At 49.3% G+C, this 19048-nt stretch overlaps 1 protein-coding gene across 7 annotated transcripts in view; it reads right to left on the reverse strand.

Moving 5' to 3' along the window:
• Nucleotides 1-11789: 11789 nt before the first annotated feature.
• The window catches only part of CCNY (cyclin Y), a 266513-nt gene continuing 259254 nt past the window's right edge, over nt 11790-19048 (reverse strand). For all 7 annotated transcript variants that reach the window (XM_032259779.1, XM_032259778.1, XM_032259782.1 and 4 more), the window contains 2 exons: nt 17637-17799; nt 11790-14483 (listed from right to left, as the gene is read on the reverse strand). In XM_032259779.1, coding sequence (XP_032115670.1) covers nt 14367-14483; nt 17637-17799 — 280 coding nt within the window. In that variant the 3' untranslated portion in view covers nt 11790-14366. The remainder of the gene's footprint in view (nt 14484-17636; nt 17800-19048) is intronic.

Raw genomic sequence — 19048 nt, forward strand, 5'->3', positions numbered from 1 at the left:
CCGTCTCCCCCAGCCACCAAGGACTGTGGGTCCTGAGCGCCCCGCCTGGGGCTTGGGCTCTAAACCATAAACTGCAGCGCGGGACAGTCCCGCGCTCTGCGCAGCTGCTCTGGTTATTTCAGGACGTTTTCCCGCTCACGGGCCTGATTGCCAGAACGCTTCCATCGGGGTGCCCGGCCGGCCGGCGATGCAGCTTGCTTAGTCCACTCTGACAAGCTCCTACGCGGGGAGAATGTGGCTGGGAAAGACGTCCTCGTGGCGTTTCATACCGAAGCGCTTCTTACTTTTATAGCAGAGTACACAGAGAGCAAGATGCGAAGGCACATGCATATGTGATTCACAAACTCAGAGGGATTTCAGCAGCTGCAGGCGTTCAGATTTCCCCAGGATCTGGTTCAAAGAGATTGATCATCCACGTCCAGGGGAAAAGGCCGTCTCCGATCGCGGAAAGTAGCAGAGTGAGGTGGGCGCTGCGCTGGGTGAGGCTGACTGGGTACCGTGGGTGTGTGTTTCCCGTGCGGCAAATCTGCGTTTTCTGTAACGCAGAAAGAACAGGCCGAGGAAGGCCGGGCGCGGTGGCTCACGCCTGTAATCCTAGCACTTTGGGAGGCCGAGGTGGGTGGGTCACCTGAGGTCAGGAGTTCAAGACCAGCCTGGCCACCATGGAGAAACCCCATTTTTATAAAAAATAATAATAATAATAACAAAGAAGAAAAAAGAACAGGCCGGGGAAATGAAAATGGTGTGTGGGGGATTTAGAGCCTGCCTTACCTTGTTCACATTAAATGTTTTTTCTCTTGTAGCAAAGTCCTTGGAGCTTATATTTGTGACACAATTACAGCATTACGAAAGTTTCAGGAAGGGAGAAGTCAAGCATTTTGCAAAAGTAAAGGTCCTGTAGCACAGATAATAAAACGAGGGACTTCAGTACGCTTTCTTGTGAGCAATTTCTGCTGTTGACTGGTGAGTGAAAAGATAAAATGCTGTAATTGGATCTAAAAACTTCCAGCACCAGCCAGGCACGGTGGCTCATGCCTGCAGTCCCAGCACTTTGGGAGGCTGAGGTGGGAGGATCGCTTGAGCTCAGGAGTTCAAGGCCAGCCTCCAACATAGCAAGACCCTGTCTCTACCAAAATTCAAAAACATTAGCCAGGCGTGGCGGCGCAGGCCTGTGGTCCCAGCTATTTTGGGTTCTGGGGAGAGGGGATGGCTCCAGCCCGGGAAGTCGGGGCTGTAGTGAGCCCTGCTGTCCAGCCTGGGTGACAGAGACAGACCCTGTCTCAACAAACAAACATGACAACAAAAACCCTCAAGCACCCATAAATGTACAATTTCATGTGCCAAATGCCTCGTCCACTACAACCGGTGGGCCTTTCAAAGTCCCCAATGATTGGAGCATGAAGTTAAGGACGAAGAAGGCACTGTGGATTAACAAACTGGACACCCAATGGGGCTGTGGGTGGGAAAATGCTTTTATGCATCCTCAGTTCCTTTCAAGCAATGAATTTGCACTCACAAGATTTTTTTAAAGCAGTATTTTCTTTTTTCTTTTTGAGACAGAGTCTCACTCTGTCGCCCAGGCTGGAGTGCAGTGGTGTGGTCTCAGCTCACTGCAGCCTCTGCCTCCCGGGTTCAAGCCATTCTCCTGCCTCAGCCTCCCTGGTAGCTGGGATTACAGGTGCCTGCCACTGTGCCATGCTAACTTTTGTATTTTTAGTAGAGACGGGATTTCACCATGTTGGCCAGGCTGGTCTTGAACTCCTGACTTCAGGTGATCCGCCACCTCTAAAGCAATATATTCTTGATTCATCTCTGTCATCAATAAATAAGTCACTAAGATTTCTACGGAAGCAACAGATAGACTCTGAAAATCTAAGAAATCACATGGAGTTTGTTCTTTCTCCCACAGACTTCTTTTTGACAATGGACCGGCTCGTTTACCCCACTGGGAGGTGATAGGGTAGCCTGATTGTGAGCGTGGCTTCAGAATCAGAACGGCGTGGGTTCTAATCCTGACTCTGCCACCCTCAAGTTACTTTCTCTTCCCTGCGTCCTCTCAGCTGAAAAGTGGGAAATGCAGACCCCACTGCACAGAATAATGGGAGGAGTTTCTAATAATGTAAGGAGTGGTTCTTGCACTTGTTTCTGAGAGCTGTAAAGTCTGGTCGGGGCATCTTAGGGAACACACCTACGCGGCTGGAAATGGGCTCTCCACAATTTCTTCCACAGACACAGATCCACGTGACTCTGACCTGGATATGCGGCGGGTCCATGGAAGAGTTCATTGTAAGACAGGTCCGTGCTGCCGGAAGTGCACAATGATAACCACAAGTCAGCACCATGAGAAGGCGGCCCCTGGCCATTTCCACCTCCGCAGAATGTAACTCTTAAAGGGTCTTCCTTATACTGAGCGGAAATCCACGTTGCAGAAGCTTTTGCTGATTCCTGGCTCCACTTCTGCCCTCTGCAATGGGCAGAGTGACATCCTTCTTTTACCTTTGTTCAGTCCGTCCAAGTTAAGGTCTCACAGCCCCATCCAGCAAGGAGAAGCTGGGGCCAGTTCTCCATTTGTTTTGTTTGTTTGTTTGTTTTGAGATCGAGTCTTGCTCTGTCTCCCAGGCTGGAGGGCAATGGTGCAATCTCAGCTCACTGCAACCTCTGCCTCCCAGGTTCAAGCCATTCTCCTGCCTCAGTTTCCCAAGTAGCTGGGACTACAGGCACCCACCACTGCGGCTGGCTATTTTTTGTATTTTTAGTAGAGACAGGGTTTCACCATGTTGGCCAGGCTGGTCTCGAACTCCTGACCTCAAGTGATCCGCCCACCTCAGCCTCCCAAAGTGCTGGGATTACAGGAGTGAGCCACCGTGCCAGGCCCATTAGGTTGTTTTATTCACTTATCCAGTATGGGGATTTTTCTAAGCTCACGTATGCAGGGATGAGTTAAGACAGATGATCCTTGATTTAGCGGAGCATATGCACTCTTACAGAGCTCCAGGGACACGAAGCTTCTATCCTCCGAGGAAGGGCTGGTTGCTATTTGGCCATAGCAACAAGTGACCATCAGAACCAGTTTAAAACCCATTCTTCTTGCTCAACAAGGACTGCACATCGGTAGCCAGGGCCAGGTAATCCGCAAGAAGTGACTACGCTGATGCAGGCAAATGCCAACCAACCCCTAAGTGCTCCGGGCACTGAAATCCCTGAACTTCGTGCTTTCTAAGGCCCTGTGTGAGATCAGCTCTCCCTTTTGCTCAGAGACTGTCCCCTGCTTAGCAAGCAAGGAAGTCAGCGGTCTGCTCCAGATGGGAAGGCTCTGCCGTTGACGAGAGGCACACAACTTGGATTGTTAGGAGGAGGCAGATGCCACCAGATAATGACATGTTGCCCAAGAAATGCAATCAGGAGGGCTGAGAGTGAGCGATGGGGTGGGACAGAGGGACTGCTGCTGCTTTAGGTGAGCCGCCCAGAAAAGGCCAGTGAAGACACAGCTTTTGAGATAAGATATGAACAACAAGGAAATCCATACTGAGGCGTTCAATGAAAGTCACAGGCTGGGCAGGTTTTGAGCTGGAAAAAGCACTTCGAACCTCAAAATGAGAAACTGTAAGCTCAGAAAAATAAAACTGCAGCCCGGCAGAACCACACCTGCTAAAGTAGGGCCACAGCCTCAGAGAGGGGACAGGTGGTGACTCTGCATGACATCCATGGATTTCCAGATTCTCTGAAGCTCTTAAGCCAAGACCTGATGGGAAGGGGACGTCACTTGGGGGCCAGGGGGCCATTCTGAAATAGTAACTCGTAGATTTCTGCACAATGCCATTAACCAGCCAGACTTTCCATCTGTGTGGATTCTATACCCAGCAGCCATAAAAATAGCAGGACCCCCAGACAGCATTCTTGCTTATAGGTGCATTATTTGCTAAGTACTTTTTTAAGCTGAAAGGTTGCAGCTGTCTCTTCTCCAAAGACGACGGGCATGGAGGTTCATGTGACAGGTGTGACCTGCCACCCTCTGTGGGGTAGAGGCAGCTGCAGATTAACAGCAAGTCCTGTTTGGTTGCTGATGATGTGACCTTTGCCAAGTCACTTAGCCTTTCTGCACTTCAGCTCTATCTGAAAAGCGATGGGGATAGAACGCCTATCCTACCTACATGAGGGGGTCACAGGGGAGATGAAGAAGAAAGCTTTGAAAATTGGAAGTACCTCAAAATATAAGATCAGTACTGTGTTTCTGGGAAAATGTTAGGTTTAAGGCACATATTTGGGGACTGAATGACACTGTTCACAGTCCCTTCATTGGCTGCCAGTGTCCCGTATTTGTGACTCACATGTCTACCCTCAGCACTGCCCTCAGCACTGCCCTCACATCTGTACCCTCAGCACTGCCCTCAGCTCTGCAGGGGGTGCACTCCCAGCTCTTGGTTCACGCGCTTCCTGCTGGACTTCCTTTCCTTTCTACGTATCCAGATTCTACAACACACCCAGCTCAAGCCCTGCGTGTTTCCTGAAGCCGCCTCATAGCTCGACTTCTTATTTGTAATTGACAAACAATTGTATATATTTACGGGGTATGGTATGTTCTGATTCCTGTTTTACATTGTGGAATGGCCACAGCAAACGATTGAACAAATCCATCACTTCACATTTTGTTTTTGTGTGTGGTGGAAACCACTGAAATCTACAGTGTTGGAATATACAATGGAGTTGTGGTAGCTGTCCGTGCCGTGGATCAGTAGATCTCTTCCTAACTGAAATCCTGTACCCACTGGTGACGCGCTCCCCTTTGTCCATCATCCTCCTTTCCTGTCCTCTGGGAATCATCACTCTACTCTCTACTCGAGTTCTGCTTTTTTTAGATTCCACATGTAAGTGAAATGACTGGCTGTTTGTTTCTGTGCCTGGCTTATTTCACAGAGTGATGGACGCCTAGGTTGCCTCCCTGTCTGGGCGATTGTGAACGGTGCTTTAATGATGCGGGAATGCAGCTGTCTCCAGCGCACTGGAGATTCCTGTATATCCTCGATTCCTCTGGATACACAACCAGAAGTGGGATTGCTGGACCATATGGCAGCTCTATGTTTCGTTTCAGGAGGCTCCCTGTTGTCTTCTAGAATTGCTGTGATAATTCACCTTGGCGGCTGCAGTGCACTGGGAGCCCCTGTTCTGCACGCCATTCTCACGGGTGTGATGCGTTCCGATAGTTTTCTGGTTGTTTCTCCTAGGTTTTCCTGGTAGCAATCGCATTAGCGATTTAATGCTGAACACGAGATAAATGACTATAGAACCCATGAGTGCCTGCAGGAAGAAATGATACTCAAGAGTCACTTCGTCAACATTTCTACACAAAGCTTTGCTCCCTTTGCTCAAGGCTTTTGGACCATGGCTCGACTTCTGTCCTGATCTTCTGGGCCTGGGTGTCACCCCTCCACTCACCCACTGCACAGGGCCTGGCATGTATTGAGTCCTGGGGTTCAGCAGGGGATGAGTCATACAAGGCTCCTGCCTCCTGAGTCAGCATCTAGGGGCCTGAGGGCTTGCACGCTCTGTGCTTCCGGGGGCAGCTGTAGATTAACTGCAAGTCCTGTTTGGTTGCTGATGATGCGACCTTGCCAAGTCACTTAGCCTTTCTGCACTTCAGCCCTCCTGAAAAGCGATGGGAATGTAACATCTGTTCTACCTACATCAGGGAGTTGCAGAAGAAAGCTTTGAAAATTGGAAGTACCTCCAAATATGAGACCAATGCTTTGTTCCTAGAAAAATGCCACACCCGACAATAATCAAGTGAACAAGAAATACAGCAGACAGTGAGGAGGGGCAGGTGAGGCTTACAGATGGGCAGTACAAGAGCAACAAGGAGGATCCCTTCCCCGGGGGAGGACATGGCATCGAAGCAGATGTCTGAGTGAGAAGATGTGCAGTGCAGGTGTCCAGGGGGGCGCATGGCAGGCAGAAACAGCAGCACAGAGAAAGGTCCTGAATCGGGACAGAACTCGGTGTACTTAGAGCACACGGACAAAAGGGAGAGTGGGAACGAGAGACGTGACGTGTTGGCCCTGCGACTTCCCACTCAGGAACATGGCATGTCTCTTTCGTTCAGGTCTTCCGTGATGACTGCCGACAAAGATTGGCATTTTATTCAGGAACTACACCCGTGCCAGTTCCCTAGGGCTGGAAATAGCAAATTTCCGCACACTGGATGGTTCCCAACAACGGAAGTTTACTGTCGCTGTTTTGGAGGCTGGGAGTCTGAAATCAAGGTGCTCGCAGGGCCATGTGCTCTGGAAGCTCCAGAGAAGGATTCTTCCTGGCCTCTTCTGGCTTCTGCTAGTGCTGGCCAACCTTGGCGTCCTTGGCTTGTGACCACATCATTCAAACCTCTGCCTTCACCTCCACAGCGTGTCGTCCCTGTGTCTGCTCACTGCCCTCTCTTATGGAGGACACCGATCGTGGGATTTAGGCCCACCAATAGGACCTCCTCTTAACTAATTACACCTGCAAAGACCTTATTTCCAAATAAGGTCATATCTGTACATTTCAGGTTGGCATGAATTTTCAGAGGATACTACTCAGTCCAGCGTGGCATGTTTCTGGATGGGTTTCCCCCTAATCAGTGGCAGTGAAAGACCACATAGCATAGTGATGACAAATACGTTCTGGATGGGGCCAAGTGCGGCGGCTCACACCTGTAATCCCAGGCTTTTGGGAGACCGAGGCAGGAGGATCGCTCGAGTCCAGGAGTTCAAGACCAGCCTGGGCAACATGGTGAGATCCTGCCTCTAAAAAACAAAAAACAAATAAAAAAAACTCTGGAATCAGGCTTTCTGGTTCTACCACTTACTGACCAGATTTTCACCTCTCCAAGCCTAATAAGCGCCCTCATGAAATTGTTATGGGGATTCAATGAATTAACAAAGGCTGAGTGCTTAAACCGTGCAGGACGCACTATAAACATTTGATAAATGTGTTTGTTCTTGGATATAATTTGTTGCTATTTTGTTGTTTTTTCTTAGGAGACAAGGTCTTGCTCTGTCACCCAGGCTGGAGTGCAGTGACGCCTTCACAGCCTTTTGCAGTCCCGAGCTCCCGGGCTCAAGTGATCCTCCTGCCTCAGCCTCCCGAGTAGCTGAGACTACAGGCATATGCAGCAAAACAGCAACAATTTTTTGCTATTTTGAAAGGCATCTTCTCTCTGTTATATTCTCTAATTGGGTACTGCTGGCAAATTAGAAAACTGTCCATTTTTACGCACGGATCTTGTAACTATAATCTGACTGAATTCTCATAATTTTCCAGCTGTTTCTCCTAGATTTTCTTCGTAGCACTCACATTAGCTTCAAGGTGCTAAAAAAAAAATACTGAACATGAGATAAATGACTATATAACTCATGCGTGCCTGCAGGAGGAAATGATGTTCAAGAACCACTTTCTCTACGTTGTTATTACCAAAGACAGGCGCAGAGATTCCACCGCATGCCCATGCTAGGATGACAATGTGTTTAGGATGACAATGTGTTTAGGATGAAAATGTGTCTGTTTTCATTGACCCAGCCCAAACACGGCTTTTGAGAGCAGGGGCCCAGGTTTTTGTCCTGACTCAGTCCCACGGCGTCTGATGCAGGCAGATGGTGGGTACTTGGGGTTTGGACCAGCCTCAGGAACACATCATCTGTAACAACTTACCGATGGTTCATCCCAGAGGTGTGGCAAGAGCTGTCCTGTGACAGTGCTGGTCTTTCTTCTCCTACGTGTAACCGATGAAGTGGATGTAGCCCTTCTCTGCAGCCTGTGGCCGTCGAGGCGGGAACCGTGCTGCCTGTCACACCCTCTCCCTGAGCACCAGAACCACGCCTGGCGCGGCGCAGTCTAACTCAACTCTGCGGCAGCTTCCCACTGGTCTTCAAATCTGTGTTTCTCACCAATGCCTGCGGGGCCTGGGCTGATCTCCCACCATCTGCCCTTCTCCCCATCTCTGCCACGGAGACGTCCAGTCAAAAGGTCATGTCCACCAAGCTGCCAGCTCCTAGTTACTATCATAACCCCTCAATTTCCCTCCTGACACTCCACGATCCATTTTACATGCTAACTTGACCATCTGCTCCACTAGAGCACCCCCCAAGAAAGCCAAGAGCTCATCTGTTTCTGCCGTATCCATCCCCAACACAAAGTAGGCATTGTCCAGCTCGGTCTTTGCTGAAGGAAGGAATTGCATCAGCACAAAACAAGTACACACGTTTTCTAGATAATATTCTAGAGCAGGAATTTTGTCTCGGGTTTTGCTGACATGTAAGGGGCCGCGGCTCAGCACAGGATGGGGCACAATCATGGAAGGAGCTACCCAGCATTCGGGGCTGTGGGTGCCTCACCGTCTTTCCACATTCTGTATTTATTTTTCACAGATCGCAGGGGTGACCACGATTAGTCTCAAGGCTGCTCCTAGAAAACCCAGCGTAACCGTAATGGAATATTAGGAGTGGAAAGGCTCTGGAGAGTCACACATTTCTTTTGTTTTAAAGATGAAGCAACTCGGAATCCAGCAAAGCCATGGGGCCGGCCAGGCCACATGCCCCCGGCATTGCACCAAGGCCTGGCCCTGGGGGCGGGTGTCCTGCCCCTGCAGAGTCATCCCTGCCACGAGCTGAGCCCAGTGCTGCTGTCTGCACAGGAGGAAGTGCAAAATCCTTCTCTTCCAAGGTTGGCTTCCTGACCTTCAGTCAGGTCTAAGGAAGCATTGCTGGAGCTCACAGAGATGACGCAGCATCCTCTTCAGGACAGAGGCACTTGGCGGTGAATTCACACACCTATCTCCACTGTTTGGAGATTTCCATGATCCACCAATGTGGACAAGAACTCACAAACCAAGTCCAGGAACGACCAAGTAGAGCCACGCTGAGCGTTCAGCTGTATCGGGAAGAGGTGGGCAAGGAGGGACAGCAGCAGTAAACTGGGCATCCAGGTTCCGTGAGACCTGCTGCTTCTACCCACAGCCACCCTCCTCTAGGAGAGGGCCTGGAGAACACAACCGACTTCCCCCGGTCCCGGGTGCTCCGTCACCGTTACGCGTGCACCTGGCTTTTACTACGCCCAGCCTTGCTACATCTAGAGAAGCGTCCAACAGCTGTGCCTGAACGGCTGAGCAGACTGCTGAGAAACAAAGGAGATGAAAACAAGTCTCCCTCACAGCCAAGGTCACCGAGAGGCCCAGAGAGGTCAAGTCATTTGTCCAAGGTCACAGAGCAAGATAATTTTTTGGTCTGAGATTAAAACCCAAGGTTCCATGACCACACAGATCAATACCAGTGTTAACACGTTATACATAAATTCTCGTTATATTTAATATTTCTATCCCAGACTATATTTTGTAATGCCATTCTTTTATTCCATATTTGAAATAACTTGTTTATATAAACAAAAATTCTTAAAAGGAAAGCCCCCAACTGAAACCAAGTCACTTAAAGGGGACAGGAAAGTCCATGGAGATCTGTAGAATCTGAACATCACTAAGTCAGACGTGATGTCTGAGTTCACTTCTTCCTGTAACAGGTTCTGCAGAACTCTTTCCACAAAGACCCAGGGAGGACAGATACAGTTGCCAGGACATCCTCACCTGGGTGCTGTGTCCAGCCCAGACCTGCCACAGTGCACACGGACAGCAGCCGCCAAAGTCTCTCACCTGACACATTAAGAAGTTCATTTTGAGGTTATCACTGCTGAGGACAGTGACAGACAGGACCTTTAGCCCCTTCACATATGCAAACCCAGTAAGAAAAGCTAACAGGAAAACCAGGCAGGGAGCCCGTGACTTGGAAGCTCAAACTCCAGTCCCACCATGGCGACTGCAAACACTCCGGGGCAGCCCCCCAGCCCTGCTTGGGTGCAGCAGCTCTAGCAGGGACTGCATTCAATAAGCAAGTCAGCACCTTCATCAGGCTGTTTGCAGGCCTTGCCTTGAAGCCCATGCAGCTTAGGACGTAACACCCTCGGAGGGTGAGGCAAGAGGAGCGCTTGAAGCCAGGGTTTGACCAGCGTGGGCAACGAAGCAAGACCCCCCCTTTCTACAGGAAATTTAAAAATAAACTAGCGTGGCCGTGGTGGTGGCTCACACCTGTAACCCCAGCACTTTGGGAGGCAGAGGCAGGTGGATCACTGGAAGTCAGGAGTTCGAGGCCACCCTGGCCAACATGGTGAAACCTCGTCTCTACTAAAAATACAAAAATGAGCCAGGTGTGGTGGGGGGGACTATAGTTCCAGCTACTCGGGAGGCTGAGGCAGGAGAATCACTTGAACCTGGGAGGTGGAGGTTGCAGTGAGCTGAGATTGCACCACTGCACTCCAGCCTGGGTGTCAAGAGCAAGACTTCATCTCAAAAAAAAAAAATTAAAAATTAATTAGCTGGCCATGGTGGCACATGCCCATCATCCCAGGGAGGCTGAGACTAGGGAGGCTGAGGCAGGAGGATCACTTCAGCCCAGGAGTTCGAGGCTACAGTGAGCTACAATTGTGCCACTGCACATCAGGCAGGGTGACAAAGCGAGGCTCGTTTAAAAAAAAAAAATCTAAAACCCAAGTTACGTATCGTTTTTCAATCTCAGCGCAAGGGCATGTATCTTGTTTCCTTCACTTTTTCAACAAGGGTGGGACCTGATTATGGCTGACTTTTCAGATGATTAACGTCTTTCAGACTCAAGACGCTGACGCCAGTGACATCCAGGGAGAGAAAATGATTTCAGACAAAACAGAGCATCCATATGAAGGGGCCAAGTTCTACTGGGTCTCTATTGTGCAACCTCGCAATTGCTGGTGTAGGTCTCATACTTCGTGAGTCGATCAAGAACACAGGGCTAGTACCACTTTCTGCCACTGCCCTTGCAAAGAACTGGTTCAATGAGCATCCATAAACCTCTTGAATTTTATCTCAATATAATAACAAAAAATACAGCAGGAAGGCAGGAACTACTTTGTTCTATGTATGTATTTATTTAACATTTATTAAATACCTACAATAACCAGGAATCATGTTTTTTAAAAATTTCAAATCCGGGCTGGGCACGGTGGCTCATACCTGCAATCCCAGTACTTTGGGAGGCTGAGGTGGGCAGATCACTTGAGGTCGAGTTTGATGCCAGCCTGGCCAATACGGTGAAACCCCATCTCTACTAAAACTGCAAAAATCAGCCAGGTGTGGTGGCAGGCACCTGTAATCCCAGCTACTCGGGAAGCTGAGGCAGGAGAAGTGCTTGAACCCTGGAGGCGGAGGTTGCAGTGAGCCCAGATCACGCCACTGCTCTCCAGCCTGGGCAATAGAGAGAGACTCTGTCTCAAAAATAAATAAATTTCAAATCTGTAAAATATGGCCCCAGGAAGCAGCAGGACAAGTTAAAATCATTCACTCTCCAAATTCTGCTTTGCAGCTTAGCTTAAAGGAAACCTGAGATGGAGATGCTCTGGCCAAGCCCGAGAGAAGGCAGGCAAAGAGCCAGCCCAGAAGAGGGGCAGGATGGGTGCCAACGCCTCTGGCCTCACCTCGTGCATGAAGGCACGTTCTGATCTTGACAGGATTTCTCATCTGCCCTCCAATTTGGTTTTAAACACCTGACTTCTTTCCCTTTTTCTAAGTTAAAAAAAAAAAAAAAAAGTAAAACAAACCAAAAAGATTCTTCAGGGTATTTGTTGTCCCAGTGACTTTGTTGTTTAAATGAAATCTAAAACTGAAGTCAACAAATTGTGTGGTTTCCTTCATCCTTCATTAATGACAAAACCTCTCCATTCAAAAACTACACTAAGACAACGTGTTCCTCAATAGTAATCCAGCTTTAATGGTAGAGCATTAATTCGCCTTACAAACAAATTACAGTCACTATGATTTATCAATAGGTACTGTACTGGTTGTGTGTTTTCTTTTGGCAAACTTTGCACAAATCAGAGAAGAAAACATAACTATTCATCATCATGTAGAAAAAGAAAAGAAAATGAACCTCAAGTATCTACCTATGTGTCAAGTGATTCATCCTGCCAGTAAAACTAAAATCTACACTTACAGCAGAGTTTTAAACATCCCTAGTGCAAGAAACATAACCAATTCATACAGATCAATACTAATTAATGAATATGGAAACTTTTCCTATACAGAGGTAGAGTCCAGGGCAGAGGCTAAAACAGTATTCAGTAGTCTAAACAAGACTGAGTCAGGTTTTATGGAATCCACTTTAAATTTTAGGTATCAGACTGTATGTACATACATACAATAAATAGACTATACAATTTTTTAAAGTAGTTTAATAAACTCCACAAAATAATAGCAGATGCACTGAAATATTTACATAATTTGATTTTCAAATCTCTCATTCAAATAAAAGGGATAAAAATAAAATTTCTGCTATTAAGGCAGCAGAACCTCTTTCCTGAAATGGATCGGTAAAATAAGATACTTCACTTGAGAGGAACTAATTTAAGAGGTATTCATATTCAGCTAAGAAAATACATCCCTTTTTCAGCTATATAGATTAGGGAATATAAAACGATATTTTCTACATTTTTAGACCTCTATTTAAAGTTCTAAATTCAACTCTGACTTGAAGAGAGAAGCTGATTTTGGTACCCATACAGAGTAGATCATCACAATTACAATGGAAAGATAATTAACATTTTACCTTCTGTTGGCTTGCTTTTGAAAGTTTGGGTCAGAAAGTCTGTGATAATTCTGGCCCAAACAGGTATGCTTGTACCTGACACAAATTTCACCAACACCTGACGCTTTTGGCTTGGTGTTTTTGGGATTTTGACTTTCTGAGTCCCTTCCATTTCCAAATCGTGTTTCATGGAGAGCAGGCAATGTCTGGGGATCAGGTGTATGATTCAAGACTAATTAAGATGCCAAAGTTTTCCAAGCTCACAAGGGAAGAAGGTGAAACACAGACCTGCTGCTGCCACTGGCCTCCCAGAGACTTGAAAAGGGAAACAACTCAGAAACCTGTCACTGAGACCTAAGAAAATATGCAAAAACCCAAAGCATCGTATATGAAAGTGACGCACACTCTCAGACTTCAGATCAAATTCGCTATTTCATATTCCATCATTACCTCTTTTATTTTACTTGACATAAAAGATTCTTACTGAGCCCGTAAGGAAATCAGGGATCATCAGAAAATGAAAAAGTACGGTCATAATTAATGAAGCATAAACCTTCACAGTTTGAATTTTGTAGAACTTCTCTAAGCACCCACAATGAAAATGCAAGTTGTTTTTTTATTCAATCATTCTGTGAAAAATACCTCAGTAAATAGTTAACATTTTTCCTTCAATGATCTTCCCACTGGAATACCCAACCCATCCTTGTTTTTTTTTTTTTTTTATTTTAGATTTTTAAAAAATTTTATACAAATAGACTAACTTCGATTTAAAGTAAACATATAAAAATTGAGAAGAATATTGCTTGCAACAATGGACTCGTAAGGAGAGGAATGAATCAGGCAGGGGTACAAAGAAATGGCTCCCACTCGGCTTCAGGCCACGCCCAGCACTCTGGAGAAGGCTCCGGGGACACCCTCCGCTGCACAGCGTCCTTCAGCCCACAAAGTCTGACTGATTTTGTAATGACAACTTCAGGCCAGGAAAAAAACAAATGCAAGAAAATCGGAAGGCACAAGCACCCATGTGATCTAGAATGTTCTTGGGGTGAGTAGTAAGGAGGGAAAGGGGTCCTTTTGGTTCAGCACTACAGTCAAGTTACTTTCGCCATTGTTGAAGAAAAACGGTATAAAATAAGGGTGTACAGAAATGGAACGAGCACAGCCCACTGGTGAGGAAGAAAGCTCAGAAGACAGCGCGCAGAAATAGTGCGGAGAGAAATGACCAGTACTATTTATTTGGAAGTCTGCGCCATGGTGGGTACAAACTACATCCCCTGCTCTGTGGGACCAAAACCAAAACAGGGCAAAAACAAGTGAACAAAAATCCCCCATCGCAAAAAAGCAGCAGCAGGAATGCAAGAAGTCTTACAGGACACGCTGGCCCAGCCCCGGGTGCAGCCGGCTCCGCAGCCACCGCCCCCACGGGGACGCCAGAGGGCCGGGCCGCTTAACCATCTTCCTGCCTCTCCGCGCCTTCCCGTTCCCTTCATTCCCTCCTCCAGGATTCCAGTCCGCTTCCTCCACGAGGGGAGCGCCGCTGCTGACAGCGGGGAGGCGAGCGGGGATCTCCAGGGCACGGACACGTCCTCCAAGCCTCGCTGCGCGGGCGCTCATCCAGGCAGCCGACGGAGCTATGCGGTAAAAAAGGAAAGAAAAAAAACCAAACCCACCCCAAGTCTGTCTTTTCTCAAACTAAAGGAGAAACTAAGGGATGGTGCGGCCTCCGGCGGGCCTCCGCGGTTAGGAGATGATGGCCGGGCACCACCGGGGCAGAGTCAGGTTGTCCGCACTGGCTGAGCGCTTCCTCGCGGATCTTCTCAGGTCCTTGTACTTGTCCTCGCAGAGGCGCGAGATGGCCTGAGGGGCAAGAGAGACAGTGGGGTCAGGACGGGCCACATCTGGACCCGTGGCTCACTCGTCCCAGGCGCCGAGGGCCCTGCATGTCGGACACGCAGAGCCCCTGCCCCGCGGGGCTCCGGCCACCAGCGCAGCTCTCTGCCGGCCGCAGGGAGACACGAAGGGAATGTAGACTCCGCTCGTTTCCCAAGAGCTCCCAGTCTGAGAAGACTCTCAGAATGTGAAATAACGACAGCGTCGCCCCACAGGCGGCCCGACTGGGGTCAACGCTGTCGCCACCTCGGCGTGTTGGACTGGCCCTGCCCACGCGCTCGCTGTTTCCAGTCCTTGGCGTCCTCACCTACATGCAGGGCAAGAACGGCAGGGCTGGCGTGAAGCACGGGCGCTTGGACCTGAGCCTCGCAGGGAGGAGAGCTTGGCCCCCGGCGGCGAGGACAGCTGCAGACCGCCAGCTAGGGACTCAGCAGAAAAGCATGGAGGACCTGCGTCACCTCTAGAGGTTGCCAAAAGAGGGACCCAGGGTGGATGGATCACAGAAACATAAGATGTGGAGATAATCCACACTTTGTTGACGAGGATGGGGGGCGTGGTACCCTGGCGACGACTCTCCAAGAGCTGCCGCTGGGTATGGCTAGAACTGGCTGATGGCAAAGGCTGAGCCCGCTTTTCCCTGGAGGGGATGGTCTGGGTGGTGGAAAGGTTTTGATTTGGAGAAGAGAAAGAGCAGCCTTGTCAGGACATGACTGGCCTTTTCTCCTGCCCTGGTGAACCCGTAGGGCCCGTGGCACAGCAGCCCCAGAAGCAAGCAAGCTCTTCCTTCTCGGCACTAGGAGAAATCTAACAGAGGGAACAGCAGCCTGACTCCACCAACCTGAGCCTGTGCTCTCAGGGCAGCTGACCCGGAGCCTCAGATATTCTCAGCAGAGAACACAGACCCGCTTCCCTGCAGGGCTGCGGAGCTGCCAGGAGCTCTGGCTTGTCTCGTTGGCACTGCAGCAGCCGCTGGAGCCATAGCTGCACACGAAGGGGACCAGGGACTACAGCACAGGCTGAGGGGGGCCACGCTCTCCGGGAAAGCCGGATTCTATCTCACATCTGTGCTCACCAAGGTTTCACCACATTTGCCTTGCAGCAAATCCTGCAGAGGGAGGCTTTTCCATTTGTCCCCTCGAATAGATGAGAACTGGAGGACGGGGTGGGCTTTCCATTATAAAGGCCAGCACACAATCACAGAGGCATGGCCGAGTTCTAAAACTCTCACTGGATTTTTATTTCTAATCCAGTGCTAGGCATCCAGTCTTTTCTATGGTTTACTAAGTTTACTTCTTGGGATTAACATATTACTTTTTAAATTTTTATTTAATGTTTTTCTTTTGTAAGCATGTTATCTGTAACAGCTCTCTTCTCCCAGCTCTAGCCCACGGTGTGGCCAGGCCGTCATGCTGCCACACCAACCCTGCACTGAGTGATGACATCCTGTCTGGGAAGGACAGTGCCTGGGCAGCATGAGGGCCTCTGGGTCTCATGAGCTGGGGACATTGTGCCTCCACCACTCAGAAAGGCTCTGTGGGATGAGACCAAGGCAGGATTGGGACAAAGGTGCAGAGGGGAAAGGCTGGGGCACACTCTCTCTGGAGGAGGGGTCTCTCTCCAGGGATCCTGCTTAATTACCACCCCACCCCTTCTTCTCCTGCCAAAAGCTCAGGTGGGAAGAGCCTGGTGAACATATGAGGAGGAAGAGCCACATACAAATACGCTGTGAGGAGACCCAAAGTTACACAGCTCAACAATGACGGCCCGAAAACCAGACCAAGACCAGCTGGGCACGGTGGCTCGCGCCTATAATCCCAGCACCTTGGGAATCCAAGGCTGGGGGATCACGAGGTCAGGAGTTCGAGACCAGTCTGGCCAACAAAGTGAAACCATGTCTCAACTAAAAATACAAAAAATTAGCCAGGCGTGGTGGCATGCGCCTGTAATCCCAGCTACTCGGGAGGCTGAGGCAGGAGAATCATGTGAACCTGGGAGGCAAAGGCTGCAGTGAGCCGAGAGTGTGCCACTGCACTCCAGCCCAGGTGATGGTACAAGATTCCATTTCAAAAAAAAGAAGAAGAAAAAACCAGACCCAGACCGATAGTTCTGCCCCCAGCTCTAACTGGGCTATGGAAAAAGTAGATTGAAAAAAAAAATCAAAAGCAGAATCAAACCTTTTTGGATTCCCAATTGTTAATATCATCTGGCAGCTTTTTCCTATAAAGGCACGTGCTGGGAAATACCTTTTTGTGGGGCTTTTATTGTGGAAAATGCTTTTTAGGGGGGCTTATGATTTTTTTTAAACCGATCTATAAAGATAAGGGTCTTAAAAAATATTTGATTTCAAAACAGAACTGAGGCGGGCAGACCATGAGGTCAGGAGTTCAAGACCAGCCTGGCCAACCACGGTGAAACTCCGTAAATACAAAAATTATCTGGGCATGGTGGCATGCGCCTGTAGTCCCAGCTACTTGGGAGGCTGAAGCAGGAGAATCACTTGAACCTGGGAGGCAGAGGTTGTGGTGAGCTGAGATGGCGCCACTGCACTCCAGCCTGGGCAACAGAGCAAGACTCTGTCTAAAAATAAGACTCCATGCTTATTAAGTATAAAATGATATTAAAGGGGCTATTAAAAATATGAAGCAGTTGGCAGGGCATGGTGGCTCACGTCTGTAATCCCAGCACTTTGGGAGGCCAAGGCAGGTGGATCACCTGAGGTCAGGAGGTCGAGACCAGCCTGGTCAACATGCTGAAACCCTGTCACTACTAAAAATACAAAATTAGCTGGGAGTGGTGGCACATGCCTGTAATCCCAGCAACTCAGGAGGTTGAAGCAGGAGAATCACTTGAACCCGGGAGGCAGAGGCCGCAGTGAGCCGAGATTGTGCCACTGCACTCCAGCCTGGGTCACAGAGTGAGACTCTGCCTCAAAAAAAAAAAAAAAAAAAAAAAAAAAAGGCAGAAAATACTATAATGAGCTGCCCAGCTGTATGTCCTAGTTGCTCACCTTTATTTTACATCATGTAGTGGGGGACATGATCAATATGACCATGCGTCCCTGGCCCTCAGATGATGCATCTGCAGCAGCCCAGCAAGAAACACTGTTTTAAAGCATCTTACCTCAAGCTTGTGAGCCCTCTCCCTGCTCAGGGGCTCCAAGGGAAAGCTCAGGTTGTTTGCTTCTGCCAGAGAACGAAGATCAAAATAATACTTGGCATAGACACTGGAAGGAACATTGATGTTGAACTGCAGCAATTCAAGAAACTGTCGCTCTAGCTCGTTCCTGCAAAGCAAAGACAAAAATAGCCTGGGCTTAGCCGCACACCAGGCCGCACGGCCTGCCAAGGCAAGTTGCTGGAGACAGACTCCAGAAAACTGCATCCTCCAGGGAGACTACTGATCTAATCAAACGCCTGGTTGGACACCAGAGTGGCAGTCTAACCACCACATTGGGATTAAAAGCCGAATCCACTTGATCTGGTGCCCACATGGATGAGGACTGATTAATTGGGATGATCGTCAGGAAGGGTTTCAGGGCGAGTCACCTCTCGGAGATCTAACACACACAGCAGGCTCTCGCTGCACGCCTCTGAGAGAAAAGGCTGCTAACACAGGGCAGACGGAGCAGCCAAGAGCCGCCACCTGAGTCCAGTGTGGGCCCTGGTCAGGTGCCCGGAGCAAACACTTGGCCTCTGCAGACCTGGCTTCCTCGGGGGCCCTCCCTGCCTCCAGGGAGAAAAGAGTGGAGGAACTGTGTAGGGGATTTCTTAGGCAAAAGGTAGGGATTGGGGGAAGAGGGTGTCTAGTCTCTGCCTCAGTCTCTTAAAGAGAGAACTCACAAGCCAGGAAGAGTGGAGACAGTAGTTCCAACACGCACCCCATCACCTGGTGGGCTTGTTAGAACAGGCGTGGGGATCCACCCTCACACTATGGGGATCAGTAGGTCTGGGGTGGGGCCTGGGAATGCGCATTTCTAAAGAGCTCCCAGGTGATGGTGAGGCTGAGGCCGTCGCCCCAGCCCCATACTCTGAGAATCACTCAACTAAAAAGGTACACGGGAGAGGAGGTGCTGAGATCCCCCTGCCAGCCTGTCTACATGTTGATGGGTTGCTCGAAAAAACTTAAAAACTACTTTGAGAACTTGTCATGTCAGTTATCTTTCAAATTAGGTTTCTTTCTAGACAGTTCCTCTGGGTAGGGGGAACCTTCTCAGTGAGGGAACTATTTGTGGAGCACAGGTCCTAGGTCAGGCACTCAGATTCAGCACATTCTCCCCAGGAAGCCCCACGGGTGCCCACCCACTCACACCGTCCAGGCACCTCCTGTCCCTGCTCACACTGTGCAGCCCGGGCTGCTGGCCTCGGCCTCTCTGGTCTCCTCATAGCCAGAAACGGCAGCATCTGCTTTTCTGTGCCTAGCCCCCAGCACGGGACCTGTCAGAAGGCTTCCCACAGCAGTGAGGGCTGAGCTGAGCTGAGGGAAGCATGGAGCTCTGGCGGAGAGGAACCAGGGCTGGGGAGAGGGTGTTTCCA

This window comes from Sapajus apella, unplaced genomic scaffold (assembly GCF_009761245.1).
Source record: "Sapajus apella isolate SASKATOON/1434 unplaced genomic scaffold, GSC_monkey_1.0 scaffold111, whole genome shotgun sequence".
NCBI classification, from domain to species: domain Eukaryota; kingdom Metazoa; phylum Chordata; class Mammalia; order Primates; family Cebidae; genus Sapajus; species Sapajus apella.